At 61.6% G+C, this 22,008-nt stretch overlaps 2 protein-coding genes across 3 annotated transcripts; one reads left to right on the forward strand and one right to left on the reverse strand.

Moving 5' to 3' along the window:
• Window positions 1-110: 110 nt before the first annotated feature.
• Window positions 111-4,014, reverse strand: CDK5 (cyclin dependent kinase 5). Of its 2 annotated transcripts, XM_079931660.1 has the most exons (12): window positions 3,889-4,014; window positions 3,203-3,291; window positions 3,044-3,111; window positions 2,852-2,912; window positions 2,697-2,753; window positions 1,945-2,040; window positions 1,734-1,808; window positions 1,503-1,599; window positions 1,261-1,330; window positions 692-752; window positions 500-580; window positions 111-385 (listed from the first exon to the last, which is right to left on the reverse strand). In XM_079931660.1, the coding sequence occupies exons 1-12, from the start codon at window positions 3,923-3,925 to the stop codon at window positions 299-301; spliced, it is 879 nt and encodes a 292-aa protein (XP_079787786.1). In that variant the 5' UTR covers window positions 3,926-4,014; the 3' UTR covers window positions 111-298. The 2 variants fall into 2 exon arrangements, with proteins under 2 accessions (XP_079787786.1, XP_079787787.1); XM_079931661.1 differs by lacking the exon at window positions 1,734-1,808.
• Window positions 4,015-5,790: 1,776 nt separating this feature from the next.
• Window positions 5,791-21,966, forward strand: SLC4A2 (solute carrier family 4 member 2). The gene is made up of 23 exons (XM_079931977.1): window positions 5,791-5,930; window positions 8,175-8,288; window positions 9,950-10,115; window positions 10,277-10,515; window positions 10,596-10,714; window positions 12,269-12,501; window positions 12,601-12,743; window positions 14,173-14,353; window positions 15,649-15,784; window positions 15,881-16,046; window positions 16,186-16,300; window positions 16,422-16,606; window positions 16,690-16,915; window positions 17,065-17,280; window positions 17,363-17,511; window positions 17,643-17,837; window positions 19,511-19,771; window positions 19,885-19,974; window positions 20,176-20,342; window positions 20,681-20,934; window positions 21,032-21,201; window positions 21,468-21,641; window positions 21,739-21,966. Exons 2-23 carry the CDS (start codon window positions 8,238-8,240, stop codon window positions 21,817-21,819), a joined length of 3,717 nt encoding a protein of 1,238 aa, XP_079788103.1. The 5' UTR covers window positions 5,791-5,930; window positions 8,175-8,237; the 3' UTR covers window positions 21,820-21,966.
• Window positions 21,967-22,008: the final 42 nt, after the last annotated feature.

Raw genomic sequence — 22,008 nt, forward strand, 5'->3', positions numbered from 1 at the left:
GGGTTGCAGAGGGTGGGGAAGCGAAACAGAGCCTCAGGCCCCCCCAGCACTACGTCCCCCCCGCCCCCCCGCCCAGAGCCACTTTTCCAGCACATCAGCCAGACTGTGGGAAACGAGCCAATTTATGAAATTAAATAAAGTCCACGGAGGGAGTGAAGAACACGGGTTAGGGCACCTCCACCCTGGTTGGGCCCAGCACAGCTGGAGCTTGGCACACCGTGCATCCCTGCCTTTCCTCCCCTCCCCAGAGGGGGCTTAAATAGGCCAGGCCCCAGCCTGGCCGCCGGGGGCCTGGAGCCTAGGGGGGGCAGAAGTCGGAGAAGTAGGGGTGCTGCAGGGCCTCTTCTGCTGAGATGCGCTGGACCGGGTTACACTTCAGGAGGTTCTGGACGCACAGAAGAAGGTGAGGCAGGTTCACGCCCAGAGCCCTGCGCTCCCCGGGTCCCTCCCGACAAGTGCCCCGGCCCCAGCCCCGCCCCCGCACCCTGCCCTTGGTCACCTGCAGCAGGTCCCTCCCTGTGGCACTGAGCTTGGGCACGACGTTCACCAGGGACGTTGTGGCTGGGTACATCGGGTAGGGCTGTGGGGGGCAGGGTGAGTCAGCCGGGGGTGCGGGGGCCTGGAGGCTGCTAGGGCCAGGACCTAAGGGGCGCCACTGACGAACCACGCATGAGCCCATTACCCGTCACACCTTATAGTCCGGCAGCTTGGTCATGGCGGGCCACTGCTCCTCGGTCGGTGTCCCCAGCAGCGTGTCCACGGGGTCAAGGATCACTCAGGTGGAAAAGGGCAGGTGAGGGGCTCTTCCCCTGGGGAAGGGGGATTCCTCATACCCACCCCTGCCCCCCTCACTTTATCCCCCAGCTCACGACAGAAGGCGGCCCCCGGCCCACGCGACCCTCAGACGCAGTCCCAGCTGCGTGCCGTTTTCTGCAGGCCAGGTTCTGTATAGCCGTTAACGACTTTGACCTAAACCCTGAGGTCCATGGTCCTGATGAAGCGGTCAGCGGTCCACACTAATCGTCCCCCTGCTCCTTTTGGCTCCTGCAGCCTAAGGATTCGGCTCTCAGTTGGAGGAGTGAGCCCTCCTTGCCTACAGGCTGCAGGCTCTCCAGCTGGCGGCGGGCACCCTCTGCCCTCAGGAGAAGCCTGACCAGGCCTAGCCCAGCCCACCGCCGCCCTCCCTGCCTGCACGCTGAGCTCCAGGGGCTTCCAGATCCCCTCCCAGAGGGCCTGAGGTGAAGGGAGATGGAAGAATATCGGAAGATCCTCTTCAGCTGGTCATCTACGTCGTTGCCAGGAAACAGGGGCCGCCCCGCGTTGGCCAGCTCTGGGAGAGAGGCGGGGGGCGGGGGTGACAGGCGAAGAAGCCCCCCCCACAGCCCTGCCCTGCCTCCTCCCCACCCAGGGGCCCCACTCCCTTCCCCAGGGGGGACCCTCCAGACCCTCTTTGTTCACTCAAACGGGAGACGGAGTTGCCCCCGCAGACCCCGGCGTGTCACCTGCGAAGATGCAGCCCGCCGACCACATGTCAATGGACGTGGAGTACAGCTTGGCCCCAAAGAGGACATCCGGTGGGCGGTACCACAGCGTGACCACCTGGAAAGGACCCCACCACAGGGACCCCCAGTTTGAGGGCTGGGGAGGAGAGCGCTCAGAGGAGTCCCGGAGGAGCTGAGAGATGCTGGCTGGGGACTCCCTCCCTCACCCCCACTTCCCGCCCCGCAGCTCACCTCAGCTGAGTAACAGCGAACAGGGATCCCAAAGGCGCGAGCCAAGCCGAAATCAGCCAATTTCAGCTCCCCATTCTGAGGGGGAGGGGGAGGGGCACGGAGAGGGGCTCTTCCACAGTCTGAGGGCAGCCCCCCCGCTCCCGCCTTCCCGTCCAGCTCCCCTCATCCCACGCCAGCCTCCCTGAGGTCCCGTCCTCTCGCCCAGAGGTACCCTGTTTATGAGCAGGTTCTGAGGCTTCAGGTCCCTGTGTAGCACGTTTCGGCTGTGACAGAATCCCAGGCCTTTTAGCAGCTGGAAGAGGAACGACTGGGGGAGGGGCAGGGAGGAGTTCATCGAACCGTCTGGAAGCGGGCCCAACGATGGGTCACGCTCCCCTCTGCTTTGCCTTGAAACCCCAGCAGTCTTTCAGCGCCAAGCTCGGCCCAGCATCACCCCTTCATTATCGAGGACCTACTTCGTTCTTTGCTGGGTACTCGAAAGGTGAACGGGGGCCCCGGTCCCCACCTTTCCAGAACTGACAACTTGGTGGGCCCTCCTACCTTTCCAGCCCACACTGATCTCTCCCCTACCTGGCCTCATTTGAGCACGAACATCATAACCAACAACGTATATGCTGCGCTGTATTATCATTCAGCACTTCTTTGCCCTGGAACCTGGGCCTAGAACAGTGCTTGGCACACCGCAAAGCATTCAGTACGTATTTGTTCAATGAATGAATCTCTCTGAACCTCATTTTCCTGCCTCTCAAATGTAAATCCTATCACTGACATCAGAGTGTTCCCTTCAGGTCAGAGTGATCACGTGAAAGTGCTTTTGCTAAGATGGAAGCTCTCGGAGACAGAACCAGGGTTTTCTCCTCCCCTCGTGCCCCGAGTGTCCCCGTGCAGGGCCTGAGAGCATGTCCACTGAATCCGGACGCCAACCCCAGCCCCAGTGAGCTCCCAGGAAACCAGTACCCTCACCTTCACAATTTCAGGATCTAGGTCACCATTGCAGCTGTCGAAATACTTCTTAAGGTCCTAAAAACGGGATGGGGGTGGGGGATGAGACAGAGTTTAACCTCAGTCTGGGTCCCTATATCCTCCCAAGGCTACTGTCCCTCAAGTCCCCCTTTCACCTGGTCACAGAACTCAAAAACCAAAGTCAGCTTCTTGTCGCTGTGCAGGACGTCGTGGAGCCTAGGGAGAAGCGAGTACTCAGCCAGGCAGCGCCGCAGGTCTGCACCTACTATCCCAGTGTCAGCCCAGCCCATCTCTGAAGCCCCCCCCCCGGACCACACAGGCAAGGAGGACCCCACCCATCTACACACCTGACGATGTTTTTGTGCTTCAGCTCCTTGAGTAGGCAGATTTCCCGAAGGGCAGAACTCGGCACTCCCTACACATTGGAGGGGGCCAGGTGGGCCACAGTCACGTCCCACCCAGCCTAGGCCCTCAACCCCTCCCTGGCCCCAATACCCCAGTCCTACCTCATCATCATCATCCAGCCTCACCCGTTTCAGAGCCACGATCTCATGAGTCTCCCGGTTTTTGGCCTTGAACACTGTTCCGTAGGTGCCTAGAGGAAGGAGGTCAGGGCTGAGGGAAAGGATGGGGCACCCTTCCCCAACCCAGGCGGTCCCGGCCGGGAGAGCAAGCAGCGTGGGGGTGTGTTACTTCTGATGCCTGGAGAAGTGGGGGATGTGGCAGGGAGGAGCCTGCAGATGGCTCAAGGGTGTCTGCAACAGGGAGAGGCTGCAGCTGCTGGGTGAGGAGGTCTACAATAAAGGCCGAGCTTCTGGAGGGTCTGAAAATAGGGAGCAGGGGTCTGGGAGAGGAATGAGGGCCGGCAGGAACGCTGAGGTTGGAGGTCTGCTGCGAGAACTGTGGGTGAGGTTCTGCAAGTGGCGCTGAGGACAGGGGTGGGAAATGCAGCACGTGCAGAGGTCGGAGGTGGGTCTACAGGGGTGCTAAGGTTGGGAGGGGGGCGTCTATGGGAAATGCTAACGGGGGAGGATTGGTGTTTGCAAGGAGTGTTGAGCTCAGGGCCAGGGCTGCAGCCAGTGCTGAGGCTGGAGTCTGTGGGTATTGCTGACGGTACAGCAGCCCGGGATGCAAGGAATGCTAAAGGGTCTGCAGAAAGAGATCTTGCAGGAACATCTCGTGGTCCCATTACCTTCCCCAATCTTCTCCAGCTTCTCGTATTTCTGCATCGCGGCAGCCGCGCGAGGACCCTTGCGGGCCCTGGGTTCTAAGACTCCGGGCCCGGCGTTGCAGAGGAGGCGGCACCCCAGCCTCCGGTCCTGCCCCGCCCCACTGCCTGCGCATGGGCTTCTCGGGCTTGTAGTCCTAGGGCGCCAGATTTCCCAGTAATGTCCGGGGCCTTAGACAACAAGAAGACTACAACCCCCAGCAGGCTGCGCTCAGGCTCTCTGCAGCACTTGCCTCCCGGGACTCCTGTTCGACCGCGGAGTCAACCCTTGGACTTCAAGTCCCAGGAAGCATCGCGTGTCCGTTTTCCCGGCTCCCCGCCGTCGCGCGCGGCTCCCAGTGTGCCCTGCTAGTGTTATTCCTTTTCAGCGCTTACAACCTTCTTTTGAGAAGGACCTCTCCGGGACTACACATTCCAGAAGGCAGCAGGGGTGGGGGTAGGGCGCTTTCTAAGGTTTGGGTTTTTGCGGCCTGCATCCTGAGCCCAGGTGGCCCTGCTCTGCCCCGGTTGATGATATTGAGGTTCCATCGACTCCCTGACAATCTCAGCACGGGTTTCCACCTCTCCCTAGGCCATCTGGTGACCTCAGGATTGATTGGGGAATGGCTCTGAGCCATATCTTGCTGACGATGACTTCACAGGGACCAGCTGACCGCAGGGCTGGAAAGAGAGGCAGGTGTGCCCCAGTGGAGACTGAATTCACCAAACGCCAGAGACTCCTCTCTCCTGTGAGACCCGTTTGTCGTCTCGGAGCCCACCCAACTCCAGCCTTTCGCTACACTCTGATATCCCGAGGCAAGCTGGCTGGACACTGGGAGGGTGTCCCCACCCCTGGCAGAGCCCGGGCCCACTGGAGTCGGCCAGGGTGTGGCCGAGGGCTGGCAGGTTGGTTACTGCCCTCAACAGACAGAAGGACAGACAGAAGCTACACTTGAAGCAGCCTTGACCTCATCCCTTAAGGAGTTGATTATAGATTTTTCTTGCGGCTTCTCTCTGTCTCATGACTGCATTCTTGAGGGACGTGACCTGGATGATAACTGCCCCAAACAGCACTCCTCAGCGCCGGAACCAAAGTTGGTGCTAAACATTGGTTAATTAACTCGTTTATATCTGAACGTTTTCTGCATACACATTGCGGTGCTTCAGCCGGTGGCAGACTAAAGAAGCGAAACGTATATTCCTTATCTGGAACAAGTTATAATTTATTAGAAAACCAGAAGTACACACAGAGATCTTTAAATGACAGGTGATGACTATGAATAGGGTTCGAGAAGGAAGGTCACCGCAGGGAATCTCTCGGAGGCAGAATTTCCCCGGTTCGTAAAGTCTAAGTCAGTTCAGGGTAATGGGCATCCATCCCCGCCATCACCCCTCTCGCGCTCCCCCCCGCTCCTGTCCCTGTCCTCCAGGCAAAGACAGGGGCTTTCTTGGAGGCACTGGGGAAACTGCGGGTGGGAGGCGGGGGACGCCCGCGGCCGCGAAAGAAGCTTGACCCCGATGCATTTATATTTCAACTTCCTCCGCTTCGAATTTCCTGATCATCTTTGTGCCTCCTTTTTCCTGCCTGGGATCCCCAGCATGAGGCGGGCCCCTTTCCGCCCAGAGGTGCCTAATGGGGCCAAGAAACGACGTCCCCGGGGCGTCCGTGCGGGGAAGCCTGGGGCGGCAACCTCGCTGGGCAGCGCCGAGGGACAGCCGGGGCGGCCTCCTCGGCGCTGGGCTCCCAGTGCCGGGCCTTGCCTGGGAGCGCGCCTCCGCCCCCGGGTCTCGGCCCCCTCTCTGCGCCTCCCAACCCGCTGCGGCGGGGCCGCGCACGGTGCGCCAGGGGGCGCGCACGCAGGGGGCTGGCCTGCCTGTGGCGCGGGGGAAAGTTGAGTTGGGAGAAGTTGGGAGCGACGGGGGCGCGCCCCAAGGTGGGCACGGGGGAGTCGTCGGGAGCGCGCGAGGGCTCCAGAGAAGGGGGAGAGACCCCGAGACCCCTGCAGCACGAAGTCCAGAGGAAGCGGGTAAGCGGAGAGGTGGCGGAGGGGGAGGGCCAGGGCCGCGGAGGGAGGAAGGGAGGGGAAAGGAAAGGGGGGAACTCGGCACTCGGAGCTGGGAGGGAGTGGAAGTGCAGGAAAGGGCGGAGACTGGGGCGCGGGGAAGCGAGGTCTTGGGGAGAAGGATGGGGAGGCGAGAGGAGTGATTGCTGGTAGGAAGCGGGATCCAGGGTCCGCTTCTTAGAGTTCCCTAAAGCGAGGGTGCCGCGCCCCCTGCCACCAGGAGGGGGTACTCTCTGGGAGGCGCCGCCGGCCCTCCCAACTCCTGGACGGACTCCAAGACGACACCCCTCCCCTTTGGTCCCCTACTCTATCCTTCATGCCCGTCCAGGGTGCCCTGCCTAGGTGTTGCCCCAAGCCTCTGCCCCCGATCTCGGGGTTGGGAGGCGGAGCCGGGAAGGGGTTGGCGGGTCAGGTCAGGACAAGGGGTCAGGCAGAAGAGGGAGCAGCTGGGTGGGGATGGGAAAGGCGAGCGCGGAGAGTTCGACCTAGCTCCTGGGGGGCTGGCTGGGTGGGGAGCTCTGTGCTGGGTGTGGGGGGCGGCGCCGCCTGAAATCCAGGGTCCACTTTTCCCTCCTCCCTTCGCTCCCCACTCCCGCCAGGCCCACATCGAAGAGCTGTGGAATGTGCGAATTCACCTGGGGGGTGGTTAATGCCCCCCAAGGGGGTCCGGAGTGCTAATCCCTTGGGCAGGGGAGAGTTGCTAATCCTCCGGGCCGGTCGGGGCTGGTCCCCGGAATGTGCCCCCAGCCCGGATTATCGGCATCGATGCTCTGGACAGAGGCTGCTTTGTGTTCTGGGATGGTGGGGGCGGGGGCGAAGGGGGGGCGGAGGTAAAGGGAGGAGGGGAGGATGGAGGAGCGCACTGAGGGCACAGCCTGGAGCGGGGCGTGTGGCGCCGGCAGGTGCCGGCACTCCTTCCCAGACCGGGTTTCCTCCCCCAGCACCCCTCTCCCCCGCACAGACTTGCCCTGGCGGAGGGCCTGCTAGGGGGAGGTGAAGAGGGCAGTCAGCTGAGTTGGAAGGCCGGCCAGGAATGTGTCGCTCCGGGCTCCCCACCCCGGACTGACCCCCAGACCTACATTGTTTGACCCTGCACTGACCTGTCTTACCCCCGAGTTGGCCCTAAATCCGGTAACCCTGACCCCCCAGTGACACACTGGGGAGCTTCGGTACTTTTGCCGTCGCAGAGCCTTGGGTGTCCCCAGCACTGCCCTCACTAGGAATAGGTACCCCAGTTGGCACTGGTCGGGTTCCCTAACCGCAGCTCTTTCGCTGCCCTCCCCCCGCACGGTGTCCTCCCCAGACACCCCTACAGTCACGGTCAGGAGGGCGTCAGCCCTGCCACTCAGATTTTCCTGGCCCCAGGCTTGGGGAGGGGAGGGATTGGACGGCTCCTGAGGGCAGAACCTCGGAGTTTCTGTGCCCACCCTCCTTCTGGTCGTCACGTGCCCCTCCCCCATTATAAAGTCGTGCCCGGCCTGTGCCTGCCAGCCTCCCTTCCTCCCTCCCACTGAGTGAGTGGAGTTGGGCTCCTGCCCCTCCCCCAGGGAGCCTCCCCCCCCACTTCGGGGCTGGGCTTTTTTCAGAGGAGGGGGCCCATGAACAGCCCCGTTGCTTGCTGTTTTGGGCTCTCTCCAGAGCTCTCTTTCTCCCTTCCTTCATCCGCCCGTCGTCTCTGCCTCAAGGGGTGTCTCACTCCCCCCAGCACAGCCCTCTCTGGTCTCAGCCCGCCTCAGTGTGCCGTGCCACCGCTGGGCCACCGCTCCCACCGCTCCCGTTTCTGGCTCGGCCTCTCCTCCCTGCTTCCTCTGTCTCCCCTCCCTGATCGCTGCTTTCTCTCCTGGTCTGGGCCTTGACTCCTGTCTGCCTTTTTTTCCCCCCAGCATCTCCCATCCCCGGCTCTCTCCTCCTCACTCTGCTTAGTCCCTTGGCCCTCTGTGGCCTCCTGCCTCAGTCCTTGCCTCTGTCTCTTTGTTCCTCTCTTTTCTTCCCATAAATAACTCTCTTTGCTCCCCCCACCCTCCAAGGGCCACTCTAAGGCCATTCATAGTCTGGGAGGATCCTGTGCAACCAGGAGACCCCTCGTGGCCGGCGGGCTTCCGTGAAGCCCTGTGCCCTGCCCTCCCCTGGCTGTGCAATGTTGGGGTGCCCCTGCAGGCCTGGCACCTCTCTCATGCAGTGATTGCTCCTCCCCCGCCCCCCCCCCAGGTTATGCCGCCGCCTTGTTGCCCTGAAAGCCGCAGCTACAGCGAGAAGGGCTAGGATTTGGCCATGAGCAGCGCCCCCCGGCGCCCCGCCTCGGGCGCAGATTCCTTCCGCGCTGTGAGTATTGCCCGCTGCCCCTCTGTCCCTCTCCACCATTACCCCCGGGGCTCTGGCCAGGGTGCGGGTCTGTGTCAGACAGGGGCGTGTGTGTCCGGAGAGGCCTGGGAGGGGAGCCTGTGAGGGACTTGGGAGGGGCACCGCCATCCCCGCTCCGGGCCTTGCCTGGGGCACTGGGTCTGGGACAGGTATCCGTTGGGGGGGTGGGTGTCAGACAGCTTCTGGTCCTAGGGAGGGAGTTGAGGCTCTGTGTCCTGAAGACCCGGGTTGTTGTTTAGCCTCAGCGAGAGAGGAACTTTGGGAAGCCTGGGTCTCTAAGCCAGCGACCCCCACCTCTGACTGGGTCTCAGAGGCGGCGCCGGTCTGCTGCAAGGTAGCTCTGGGCAGACCGCTGCACCCCCAGCCCCACGTGCCACTCAGCCCCGCCCCTCCTGGCCCCCACGTGGCCACCGCCCCACGTGTCCCCCTCCCATCTTCCTGGGAAGGCTAATGATTAACCCCAGTGCCATAATCAGCCCGTTATTGGTCACCTTGGCCCAGCGGGGCACGTGACCAGGAAGAGGCGCCGGCTGGTCCCCTCCCCCTCCCTCCCGAGTTCACCCCTGCCGGCCATGGACTTCCTCCTTCAGCCTCAGGTGCAAGGGGTTCTTGACCCTCCTCCCCCCACCCCGGGCTAGCCCGCGTGCTAATTCTGGTGAGAGTGAGGCCCAGTGCGGGGGGAGCCGGGCTAGAGCTGCGGAGGTGGGCTGGGGAGAAACAGACTCCTCACCCCTGCATCTTTTCCTGCCCAGTATCCCTGCCACCCCCAGCTGCTCGTGACCCCACCTCCGAGACTCTCCAAGGCCCGCCCTTCTTCCCAGCCTACCTCCCCCTTGCTCTTCCTTGCTCTGGTACCCCTGCCCTTGGAGATCTCGATGCCCTTCAAGTCCAGAAGCTCTCGAGCAAATATTTAGCGGTGCCTGGAGCTGAGACGCCCGGCGGGGGGAGGGGGAGGGGGAGGGTGTGTGTGTGGGGGGGGTTGGACCAAGGCCGTGGGCTGGGCGGCCGGCTGCTCAGCTACGCTGAGCTCTCCAAAGCGCCAGGCCACCGCAGTCCCGCAGCTCCTGCAGTATGACTCAGGTGGGGGGAGTGAGGGTGGGGGCAGGGCGGGGCCCCGCAGCGGCTGAGGTCCCGGGCTCCGGACTCCCAAGGGGAAGCGCCGCATCCCTGTCCAGGAGCTGGGCTCTAGTTCGATTCAGACCAAGCCCGGGTCAGGTAGCGCAGCCGCCTGCAGAAGTTACTTTTCAGGCTCAGTCGCCATCCCTGAGCACAGGGGCTGCGTTCAGTACTATCAGCCGTGTGAACGGCCCAGATCACACACCCGACCTTGACCTGCGGGCTGGACACACAGGATTTCTGCTGAGGCTTCCAGGGCAGACGCTTTCCACATGCCCTAGAACTGACTGGAATGCTCCCAGCCAGTGTCCTGAGAGCCCGGAACCCGGGGGACGGGCCGCTGGGCGGTGGGTGCTGAGTCCCGAGTCCCTGGCACTCGAGGGGAGGGCAGCCGGGGCTGGGGGTGGTACTGGACTCTGCCGCTAGGCGGGGTGGGGTTTCGAGGAGCGTCTCCCGTGCGTGCGTGCGTGCGTGCGTGCGTTCTCACCGCCCCTTCTTTTTCACAGCCGGAGCCAGAGAGCCTGGGCCCTGTGACGCCAGGCTTCCCTGAGCAGGACGAGGATGAACTTCACCGCACCCTGGGCGTGGAGCGGTTTGAGGAGATCCTGCAGGAGGCCGGGTCCCGAGGAGGGGAGGAGCCGGGCCGAAGCTACGGGGAGGCAGACTTTGAATGTGAGGGAGCTCGGGGAGGCGGAGCGAGCGGGGGGCAGGGGTGCTCTGGCTGCCAGGATGGAGCCAGGATGGAGCCGGGGGCCTGGGGGGGCGGCGCTGGGGGCCGACCAGCTGAGCGGGGAGCCGTGCCCGCCGGCAGCTAAGCGCCCTCCTCCCTGCAGACCACCGGCAGTCCTCCCACCACATCCACCACCCGCTGTCCACCCACCTGCCTCCCGACGCCAGGCGCCGAAAGGTACCCCAGGGCTCAGGACGGAAGCCGCGCAGGCGCCCTGCAGCCTCCCCGACCGGGGAGACCCCCACCATCGAGGAGGGCGAGGAAGAGGAGGATGAGGCCAGTGAGGCCGAGGGGGCCCGGGCACTCAGCCAGCCCCCTGCGTCCACACCCTCTTCCGTGCAGGTGAGCGGGGGCGGGGCTCCTGGGGATGTCTGCGGTACCCCTGGCCTGGCCTCACCTGCTCACACGGGTCCCTGTTCTAGTTCTTTCTCCAGGAGGATGAAGGTGCGGACCGGAAGGCGGAAACAACCAGTCCGTCTCCCCCTCCAATGCTGCCCCACCACGAGGCAGCTCCCCAGGCCACCAAAGGGGCCCAGACTGGGTAAGTGTCCCCAAACAGGGACCTCCCGGGCCGGCACCAGCGAGTTGAGGTGGGGAACAAAGCAGGAGCCTTGAGGTCCTCAGACAGGTTCAGAAATCCCAGTCCTGCCGCTGCGACTTGACTTTGCACGAGTCACAGTGTCTGTGAGCCTGTTTTCCCATCGATAAACCAAGAATAATAGAACTTTTCTCGCAAGGTGGTGGTAGGGGTTAAAGGGTGGTGTGAACGGAAGTTTAAGTACGGGTGCGCCCGGCACGGAAGAGATGTGTGGTCTAAGCCGTCTTCTCCCACCCCCTGCCATCCCCCCGCCCGTGGCTTCAGGTAGAGCAGCGTCAAACCCCGGATCAGGGACTGGACGGGTGACCTCCACGCACCCCTGGGACCCCAAGGGTGTGAGAGCAACAGGAGACCCCCTCTTGCTCTTGGGGAGCTAGCTGCCAGTCTACCCTGCTTGTGGTCTCATGAAATGGTATCAGAACAAGTTACTGTGCCAGACGACCTGGTTCAGGTGTAGTGTCGGTACCAGTAGGTGATTGGAGTTTGGGGTTGTTAGCCAGAGAAGCTTTCTTGGAAGAAATCACTTTGAACTGGGTCTCAAGGTCACTACTGTCACCTCCCTGTTGGTTTCTGGGTGCCAGGCAGTGCGAAGGACCCGGGGAAGTGAAGGGCGGATTGCCCCTCCAGGGCGGCACAGGCTCGCTGGGGAGATAGGACAATGTGGATGGAGCTGGGTCCGCGTTGGCCATCTGCACTGGGGGTGCAGGCCTGCAGGTGGCTGGACGGCCAGGAGGAGGTGGCGGAGCCCCAGAGAGAGCACAGCGTTGCGCTGGAAAAGTGGGTCAGATTTGTGGGCAGGGGTGCGAGCAGAAGCGAGGGCATGGAAGGTAGGTGTAGGTGGAGAAAGCCTGGCAGAGGAGGGACTGGTCATGGGCAGGGGATGGGGGCTTGGAGCTGTGGGAGGTGAGATGCCGGGAGAACGGTTTGGAATGGTGCGGCAGGGACAGGGACCCACTGGCAGTGGCAGAGAGAAAGGAGGCATCGCAGCTTGGGGGACGGGAGCAGAAGCTGGAATCTGTAAGGGACAGGGGTTCATATCCTCCTTGACTGTTGGGTAGGGGTGGGGTGTCTACAGTTTCAAAGGCCCATTTCCATGTACTTTACTACATTTGGTTAGAAACACGGGACCCTGTGAACCTCGAGTCCATTGTTAGGGGTGTGCCTGGGAGGGGAAGCAGGGTACTCTGGGTACTTTTACGGACTTCACTCTCCCCACACCTGGGAAGGCTGCCCTCAGCTCCATCGTGCTGCTGAGCTGATGTTCCGGGTGGCTTGTGTAATCGCTTGGGGGGGCACAGCCAGTAAATGGTCGAGCCGGATTTAGATGCGGCAGTCTGCTTCCAGAATCCTCACTCTTTCACATCCGCACCTACCGAGAGTGGGGAGCGAGGAGGGGTGAGGTCCAGCGGGGTCCCCTTCCTGGGTCCCTCCTGTGTGGCTCCCGGCCGAGGGAGAGGGGCCAGCCTTCTCAGGCTCACGGCTGCTTTGTCTGTCCAGAGCCCTGGTGGAAGAGGTGGCGGCTGTGGCCAGTGTCACAGCGGGAGGTGATGACGGGGGTGCCTCTGGGCGCCCCCTGGCCAAAGTGCAGCCTGGGCACCGCAGCTACAATCTGCAGGAGAGGAGACGCATCGGCAGCATGACTGGGGCTGAGCAGGCACTGCTGCCCCGGGTCCCGACGGACGAGAGCGAGGCCCAGACGCTGGCCACGGCCGACCTAGACCTCATGAAGAGTGAGTGCTGGGCCTGGGCCAAGCCCGGAGCTGCTGCGAACGAGGGTGGGGGTAAGAGGAAGGGGCGCTTGACCCTGTCCCTCCACCTCCCGCCCACAGGTCACCGGTTTGAGGACGTTCCTGGGGTACGGCGACATTTGGTGCGGAAGAATGCCAAAGCATCTGTGCAGAGTGGCCGGGAAGGGCGAGAGCCTGGCCCCACCCCTCGGGCTCGGCCCCGGGCCCCCCACAAGCCCCACGAGGTAATTTCTCCGCTTCACGGCCTGGCAGCGTCTCCCCATCCGTCTTCTCACCACAGCCCCCGTCCCTCCTCGGACCTGCGGTTATCTCGAGCACCAGGGTTGCCATGTATGGTTTGAAGGTTGTACACTGCACAAGAGTACAATATACACATCTTCAAACAGCATTGATTTTTTTTTAATTGAAATATAGTCGATACACAATATTATGTTAGCCTCAGGTGTACAACATAACGATTCAACATTTAAGCATATTACGACGTGTGTACCACGGTAAGTCTAGTAGCCGTCTGTCCCCAGACAGTTATTACGGTATTACCTGCTGTTGCTGGTGTGGGCCTTACGGTTCTGGTTCACATCTTAGACAGGTCGGCTTCCCTTTTATGCCCGTTTTCTGGCAGCTGGCAGCGAGGTGTTTGAAGACCGTTTGGGCCAGAGGCAGCTCCGTGGAGCAGCACGTTTCATTTTTCAGAATCCAGTCACCTCTGTGCTCATCCAGTCCTCCCGTAACCTGTGAGGATGATGGCCCAGGCGGCATCAGCCATACATCGGGGGCAGTGACTGGTCAAGGCCACTCAGTTACGTAGCGATGTTGCCCACCTTAGACCTCAGGGCTCTGGTCCTGAACCCTGACCCTCCCAGTGGCTATTTTTGGTAACCTTTTTATTGCGGTCGAACAGACACCGTAAAGCACACTCGGGTTAAGCAGACAGCTCTGTGACACTCTGCACGTGTAAATACCTGGCCAACCCTACCTAGATATAGGACATTTCCCACACTCAGGGAGTTCCCTCGGGCCTCTGCCTAGTCACCACCCTCAGAGGTGACCGCTCTGCGGTCACTCTCAATTAGTTTTGTCAGTTCTTGAATGCATATAAATGAATCCTACAGAATTCCAATGTAGGACTTCCCAGGTGGTCCAGTGGTTAGTACTCCTCACTTCCCATCGGTTCGATCCCTGGTCAGGGAAGTTCCGCATGCTGCGTGGCGAGGCAAAAAAAAAAAAAAAAATTCCAGTTTGTGTGTGTGTGTGTGTGTGCGTGTGTAGTGACCATTCATCAGACGGTTACTAAGAGTCATATACTGTGCTAAATGTTTTGTATACTTTTTCTTTTAGCCCCCACTAGAACCCTTTATTATTATCGTTAGTACAGTTGATTTACAATGTGTTAGTTTCAGATGTACAGCAAAGTGATTCAGTTATACGTACATATGTATCTATTTTTTTCAGATTCTTTTTCCTCATAGGTTATTATAAAATATTGAGTATAGATCCCTGTGCTATACACTAGGTCCCTGTGCTGTACTCTAGTAACGGGGGTGGTATTACTCCCATTTCACGGACGAGGGACAGTCTCAGATGGGTTAATAACTTGCCCAGGCTCCATGCCTGTGCCCTCCGTCCTGCCATGCCCTCTCATCTCACCCCAAGGTGTTTGTGGAACTGAATGAGTTGCTGCTGGACAAAAACCAGGAGCCTCAGTGGCGGGAGACGGCGCGCTGGATCAAATTCGAGGAGGACGTAGAGGAAGAGACGGAGCGCTGGGGGAAGCCCCACGTGGCCTCCCTCTCGTTCCGCAGCCTCCTGGAGCTGCGCCGGACCCTGGCCCACGGTAACCCACGCCCCACCCCCTGCCCATCATCGCCCCAGGAGTTCCCTTCGCCCGCCAAGCCTGTTCTCTGAGGACCACACGGTCCCACATTTGTCTTGAGCAGCAGGGTGTGTAATGTCACCAGAGCCCAGGAGGGAGCATCTCCTGTCATGATATCACCTGTCACGATGCCTGCCGTTCCTCGGGCTCTGTCATTGGGTGACGCACGGCAGGACTGACCCTCTCCTCTTGCCTGGCATCCTCAGCAAGCAGCTTCTCTAAGTGATATTTTCAGATAACGGAAGCTGGTATGTTTTGGATGCTACAGTGTTGTCAGACAGTTTTAGTGGAACGCTTTGGGAAATTCTAGAGACTCTGGGGAACGTGACCTAACCTGTAGCAGGGCTGTGTGAACGACTGCATGAGCGCGGATGCAGGATTCGCGAGCGCTGTGCCTGACGTTCTGCTGTTTGCTCGTTTCCTCCTTCCTGTTGGGGAATCGCTCCCAGCTGCTGTCAGCAGGCCTGCTTCTAAGCAGCTGAGGACTCAGAAACCTGCTGTCAGAATTATTTCCAAACTAGCAGAAACTAACTCGGCTCTGAGTGAGGCTTGAGGGCTTGGGGTAAGGCGCCAAAGTGCGGGTGCTTTGTCGCCGGGCTTTGCCATCTTGGTTTCGGCTGCTCGGGGGGCCTTTGGTTCTGTTGGGTCTTTAGTTCTGTGTTCCTGTGAGTTGACCTTGATGGAAAAATGACCTGGTGACTTTTGAAAGGACCTTCATTTCTATATGAAATGGCAGCTCAGAGCAGTGACGGGGTGCAGAGACCTAGAAACTGTCCTTGAGCAGCTGCTGGACTTGGAGGGGGACGTCTTCAGGTGGCTCCAGGGCTGCCATGGGGACGAGGCCGCAGACCGGCTGTCTCGCGCTCCAGAGGGCGGAACTAGGACCCTAGAGTGAAGTCAGAGGATGCACTTGCTGGCAGTGAAGAGCAGTCTAGGCCGAGGGGGTGGCCCGGGGCGCTTCCTGCTGTGTGCTTCCCGGAAGGGGCATCTGGGCAGGACCCGGCCCCGGTGGCCTCTCTGATGGCAGGGGTTCCCTGGCCTCTGCTGAGCCCCACAGCATTCCTGCGGGGAGAGGGGGGCTGGAAGAAATGGGTCAGAGAGGCCGTGGGACTTGGGCCTCGGGCAGCGCTGGGCCCTGCTCACCGATCCCTGGCCGCACTTACTTGACTGCCCTCGCTCCCGCTCTCCCTCCCTCCCATCCCCGCCCTTGCATCTTGCCTGGGGATGAGGGCCTCTCGCGGTGGTCCTTATTCCAGGGGCTGTGCTCTTGGACCTGGACCAGCAGACCCTGCCTGGCGTGGCCCACCAGGTGGTGGAGCAGATGGTCATCTCTGACCAGATCAAGGCCGAGGACAGAGCCAACGTGCTGAGGGCCCTGCTGCTGAAACACAGGTGAGGCACCGCCCGCCCACCCGCCTGTGCCCAGCGCCCGCCCATGCCCAGTGCCGGCCGCCGGCCCTCCTCACCTCCTGCCTGCTGCCCCACCAGCCACCCGAGTGATGAGAAGGACTTCTCCTTTCCCCGCAACATCTCGGCCGGCTCCCTGGGCTCCCTGCTGGGGCATCACCACGGCCAGGGGGCCGAGAGCGACCCCCACGTCACCGAGCCTCTCATTGGAGGTGTTCCCGAGACCCGGCTGGAGGTGGAGCGAGAGGTGAGGGGAGAAAGTGACCCTGCCTGGGTCAGGTCCGGCCGCCACTGCGGCTGCGGGACCGCGGAGCGAGTCGGGCGGGAACGGGCGGGGCCGGGGGTGGGGGGTAGCCAGGCTGAGCTCTGCTCTCCTGCATCCCCAGCGTGAGCTGCCTCCTGCAGCGCCTCCAGCTGGGATCACCCGCTCCAAGTCCAAGCATGAGCTGAAGCTTCTGGAGAAGATCCCTGAGAACGCCGAGGCTACGGTGGTCCTTGTGGGTATGTGGGGCGAGCTCGGGGGGCAGGGTGCGGGTGGCCGGGCCTGCCTCGGGGGCGCCCCTGCACTGAGGGCCGGGAGGCGACTGCTGCTCCCGCGCCCATGCCGGCTGCACGCCCCCAGGCTGCGTGGAGTTCCTCTCCCGCCCCACCATGGCCTTCGTGCGGCTGCGGGAGGCCGCGGAGCTGGACGCGGTGCTGGAGGTGCCGGTGCCTGTGCGCTTCCTCTTCCTGCTGCTGGGCCCGAGCAGTGCCAACATGGACTACCACGAGATTGGCCGCTCCATCTCCACCCTCATGTCCGACAAGGTCAGCCGCCGCCCAGCCCGCCCAGCCTGGCCCCGGCCCGGCCCTCGTCCCGCGTCCTCACTAGCCCCGTCCCACCTCGGCAGCAATTCCACGAGGCCGCCTACCTGGCAGACGAACGGGAGGACCTGCTGACGGCCATCAACGCCTTCCTGGACTGCAGCGTGGTGCTGCCGCCCTCGGAGGTGCAGGGCGAGGAGCTGCTGCGATCCGTCGCTCACTTCCAGCGGCAGATGCTCAAGAAGCGAGAGGAGCAGGTCCGGCTGTTGCCCCCGGGGGCTGGGCTGGAGCCCAAGTCAGCCCAAGATAAGGGTACGGGCCAGTGCAGGCCGGGGGCCGGGTCTGGGCTGCCGGCTGGGGGCTTGGGGGTTAGGCCGGAGGGTGGTCTGTTGTACACGGAGGAGAGCGGGACGGGAGGAAGAGGGCTGTGACGGGCGCCCTGACGGAGGCCCGGGTTGCAGCGCTCCTGCAGATGGTAGAGGTGGCAGGTGTGGTGGAAGACGATCCCCTTCGGCGGACAGGCCGGCCTTTTGGGGGCTTGATCCGAGATGTGCGGCGCCGCTATCCCCACTACCTGAGCGACTTCCGAGACGCGCTCAACCCCCAGTGCCTGGCCGCCGTCATCTTCATCTACTTCGCGGCCCTGTCTCCTGCCATCACCTTCGGGGGGCTGCTGGGTAAGGAGAGGCTTCAGGTCGTGGTGGGGAGCGCACGGGTCCCCCCGGCCGCCAGCCGCTGAGCTGGCTCTTGCTGCCCTAGGAGAGAAGACGCATGACCTGATTGGAGTATCGGAGCTGATCATGTCCACGGCAGTGCAGGGCGTGATCTTCTGCCTGCTGGGGGCCCAGCCGCTGCTGGTGATCGGTTTCTCGGGGCCCCTGCTGGTCTTCGAGGAAGCCTTCTTCTCGGTGAGGGGCCACGGGCTACCCGGGCTGGTCCTTCCTGCCCAGCTCAGCTCAGCTCCCCGTCCTCTTCCCCGAGCACTCCCGCCCCGTTAGCCTGCCCCAGGCTCCGAGCCTGACTGCCCACCGTGCCCCAGTTCTGCAGCAGCAACGATCTGGAGTACCTGGTGGGCCGCGTGTGGATTGGCTTCTGGCTGGTGCTGCTGGCCCTGCTCATGGTGGCCCTGGAGGGGAGCTTCCTGGTGCGCTTCGTCTCCCGCTTCACCCAGGAGATCTTCGCCTTCCTCATCTCTCTCATCTTCATCTACGAGACCTTCTACAAGCTGGTTAAGGTGGGTGGGCCTGACGGAACCTGGCCCAGGAGGGGCCGGGCTTTGGGACTGGAGGGAGCCGGGGGCGTCCTGCCCGTTTGTTCTCTGAGCGTGAGGCCGGGCTGCCCCATGGAGCCACAGAACCTAGGCTGGTCCTTCCTGCTGCCCCCACCCCTTCCCCGCCCACCCTGCCTCCCTGTCACCAACATATACACCAGAGCTTCAGATCAGTCTTAAAGACTCACTTTTTTGTTTTTTTTTTAAACTTGCAAATACATTCTTGCAAAAGTAGTATGCGTGCTTCACAGCATATAAGACATATATTTCACAGTATCTTTTGTGAAATAAATTTTCAAAAATTTAAGATGTGAAAAGGGGGATCCTTATGAGCTTACTCTGCAATTATTTCATTACCTGTGAGGCTGAATATCTAGGTGGGTGACTCACATATCTTTAATAACGAAGGTAACATGTGCTTTTGTTTTTTTCTTAATAACTTTATTTATTTATTTATTTATTTATGGCCGCGTTGGGTCTTTGTTGCTGCGCGCGGGCTTTCTCTAGTTGCGGCGAGCGGGGGCTATTCTTCGTTGTGGTGCGCAGGCTTCTCATTGTGGTGGCTTCTCTTGTTGTGGAGCACAGGCTCTAGGTGCGCGGGCTTCAGTAGTTGTGGCTCGCGGGCTCTAGAGTGCAGGCTCAGTAGTTGTGGCACATGGGCTTAGTTGCTCTGCGGCATGTGGGATCTTCCCAGATCAGGGCTTGAACCCATGTCCCCTGCATTGGCAGGTGGATTCTTTTTTTTTCTTTTTAATATATTTATTTATTTGGCTGCATTGGGTCTTTGTTGCTGCATGCGGGCTTTCTCTAGTTGCGGCAAGTGGGGGCTACTCTTTTTTTGTGTGGGGGGCGGGGAGCTACTCTTCGTTGTGTTGTGCGGGCTTCTCATTGCGGTGGCTTCTCTTGTTGCAGAGCACCGGCTCTAGGTGAACGGGCTCAGTAGTTGTGGCTCGTGGGCTCTAGAGCGCAGGCTCAGTAGTTGTGGCTCACGGGCTTAGTTGCTCCACGACGTGGGATCTTCCTGGACCAGGGCTTGAACCCGTGTCCCCTGCACTGGCAGGCGGATTCTTAACCACCGTGCCACCAGGGAAGCCCCTGTGCTTTTGTTAAAGCGGCGAACAATCCAGAATGTCAAAGGGAAAGGCCCCCAAGGTGACAGACAGGGTCACGGTCTGGGCATCAGACCCACGTCTGTGTCTGTGTCAGGATCAGGAGAAGATGTGCCCCCGAGGTCCACCACGCTCCCTGTGTTGCTCCTCCAGGCCTGGCTGGAGCCTCGTTTGCAGTTGCTTTCCCGAATTAGATCAACCCCTCTTTTTTTTTTTTTTTTTAATTTTTTGGCCACGCCGGGTGTCATGTGGGATCTTAGTTCCCTGACCAGGGATCAAACCCACACACCCCCTGCATTGGAAGCTCAGTCTTAACCACTGGACCGCCAGGGAAGTCCCAGACCAGCCCCTCTCTTAATTCCTAGTTGTCTTGTGCTCACATCTGGTCACCTCGGTCATTTTCTTAATCAAGACAAGCTCTTTGAGGGCAGGCCAGCCACCCCCAGCCCTACCTGTCCCACTTAGCATATAGCTGAGTCCCGGATGTCTCACCAGTTAAGCTGATAGAATCCTTTGTCCTCTCCCCAGATCTTCCAGGAACATCCCCTCCACGGCTGTTCAGTCTCCAACAGCTCCGAGGCAGACAGTAGCGAGAACGCCACGTGGGCTGGGGCAGCAGAAGCAGCCACGCTGGGGCCGAGGAATGAGAGCTCAGCCGGGCCGTCCAGGCAGGGGAGGCCCCGGGGCCAGCCCAACACCGCCCTGTTGTCGCTGGTGCTCATGGCTGGCACCTTCTTCATCGCCTTCTTCCTGCGCAAATTCAAGAATAGCCGGTTCTTCCCTGGCCGGGTGTGTGGGCTGGCGGGCCCGAGGGAGGCGAGATCTGGGGGCAGGAAGGGGGGCGACTCGGAGTCGGGGCTGCAGCGAGGTGTGGGGCCTCTGAGCATGGTGCTCGCCCACAGGTGCGGCGAGTGATCGGGGACTTTGGGGTACCCATCGCCATCCTCATCATGGTGCTTGTGGATTACAGTATCGAGGACACCTACACCCAGGTACGGCGGAGCGCGCGCAGCAGTGAGGCGGTGCTGGACTCTGGACGTTCCCCCCCAGGCCCCCAAGTCCAGAGCTGCCTCTAAACTGGGCAGACACCAGGCCTTTCCCACAGCACGCCTTCGGCGTCCACCCTGCCCAGTGCAGCTCAGGGCACTCCCTCCAAGGTTCACCCGCCCCCGGCCCCACCCTCTGCCCCGCAGAAGCTGAGCGTGCCCAGCGGAATCTCAGTGACAGCCCCAGAGAAGCGGGGCTGGGTCATCAACCCCCTGGGGGAGCGCAGCTCCTTCCCCGTGTGGATGATGGTCGCCAGCCTGCTGCCTGCCATCTTGGTCTTCATCCTTATCTTCATGGAGACACAGATCACCACGTGAGTGGTCCTGGCATAGGCGGGGTGCCGTGCAGACGGCGACCGCCTGCTGCGTGGAGGGGCTGGAGCCCCCGGCAGGCTGGCTGCTGGAGCTGACTTTGTAGGCAGCAGAAAATCCCACTGACGTTTGCTCAGGTGGGCACAGTACGGGCTGGGAGCTGTCCAGGAGGGTGGGGAGGGCCAGATAGGACTCAGTTCCGTGATGGGACCCTCGCCCTGACGGAAGAGGCAGGGACCATCAGGTTCCAGAAACAGACAGAGGTGACTGGGCACTCTGGAAAGACACGGTTATCTGCCAGGCTGGGCCCGGGGCTCAGTGCGTGCCTGTCTCCGCCCAGGCTGATCATCTCCAAGAAGGAGCGCATGCTGCAGAAGGGCTCCGGCTTCCACCTGGACCTGCTGCTCATCGTGGCCATGGGCGGCATCTGTGCCCTCTTTGGCTTGCCCTGGTTGGCTGCTGCCACCGTCCGCTCCGTCACGCATGCCAACGCGCTTACTGTCATGAGCAAGGCTGTGGCGCCCGGGGACAAGCCCAAGATCCAGGAGGTCAAGGAGCAGCGGGTGACGGGGCTGCTGGTTGCCCTGCTTGTGGGTACGTTCCCCTCTTGCGCCCAGCCTTCCCGGAGGGGTCTTGGGGCCACTGGGGTAGAGAGCCCTGGGGCCAGCTGTTTCTTCTCCTCCTCCCCCAGGCCTCTCCTTGGTCATCGGGGATCTGCTCCGGCAGATCCCCCTGGCTGTGCTCTTCGGGATTTTCCTGTACATGGGAGTTACCTCCCTTAACGGGATCCAGTTCTATGAGCGGCTGCACCTGCTTCTCATGCCACCCAAACACCACCCAGACGTCACCTATGTCAAGAAGGTGAGACCTGGCTCGGAAGGGCCCTGTGCCTCTGCCCCCTCCTGGTCTGTGTGGGTCACCCTCCAGCCCCCCATCTGCCCACCCTGGCCAGCCCCCATTCAGCCCGTGCAGACCCAAGGAGGCGCTTCCGTCCCACCCCTGTGGAGGGGAGAGGGGTCGTCGTCCTCTGGATGTGGCAGGCCTGATGGCCCTCCGGGGACCGGGGCGCTCCGAGGCTGGAGAGAAGCCTGGGCTCACCTGTCTTGCCCTGCACCCCGCCCCCCCAGGTTCGGACCCTCCGTATGCACCTGTTCACAGCCCTGCAGCTGCTCTGCCTGGCCGTGCTCTGGGCCGTCATGTCCACGGCTGCCTCCCTGGCCTTCCCCTTCATCCTCATCCTCACGGTGCCGCTCCGCATGCTGGTGCTCACCCGCATCTTCACCGAGCGAGAGATGAAATGCGTAAGGCTCCCGCGCCCCTCCCCACCCCACCGGCCCCCACCTCGGTCTTGCCAAGGGGTCGCGCTCAGCACCAACTTCCGACTCTGCCCCACCACAGCTGGACGCTAACGAGGCAGAGCCGGTGTTTGATGAGCGGGAGGGCGTGGACGAGTACAACGAGATGCCCATGCCTGTGTAGCTGCTACCTGGATGGACAGCCGAGGGACAGATGGACAGAGGGAACAGGGGCTGGGGGTGCTCGCCCCGTCCTCCTCCCTCCTCATTTTTATTTAAGTGAATAATTTAAAGTCCCCTTACCAGCGCCCCCGCAATAAAGTGCTTCGGCCCCCACCTATCCCCGGCCGCGTGTGTGTGTGTGAGCCGGGTA

Source organism: Stenella coeruleoalba (assembly GCF_951394435.1).
Source record: "Stenella coeruleoalba genome assembly, chromosome: 9".
Classification (NCBI taxonomy): domain Eukaryota; kingdom Metazoa; phylum Chordata; class Mammalia; order Artiodactyla; family Delphinidae; genus Stenella; species Stenella coeruleoalba.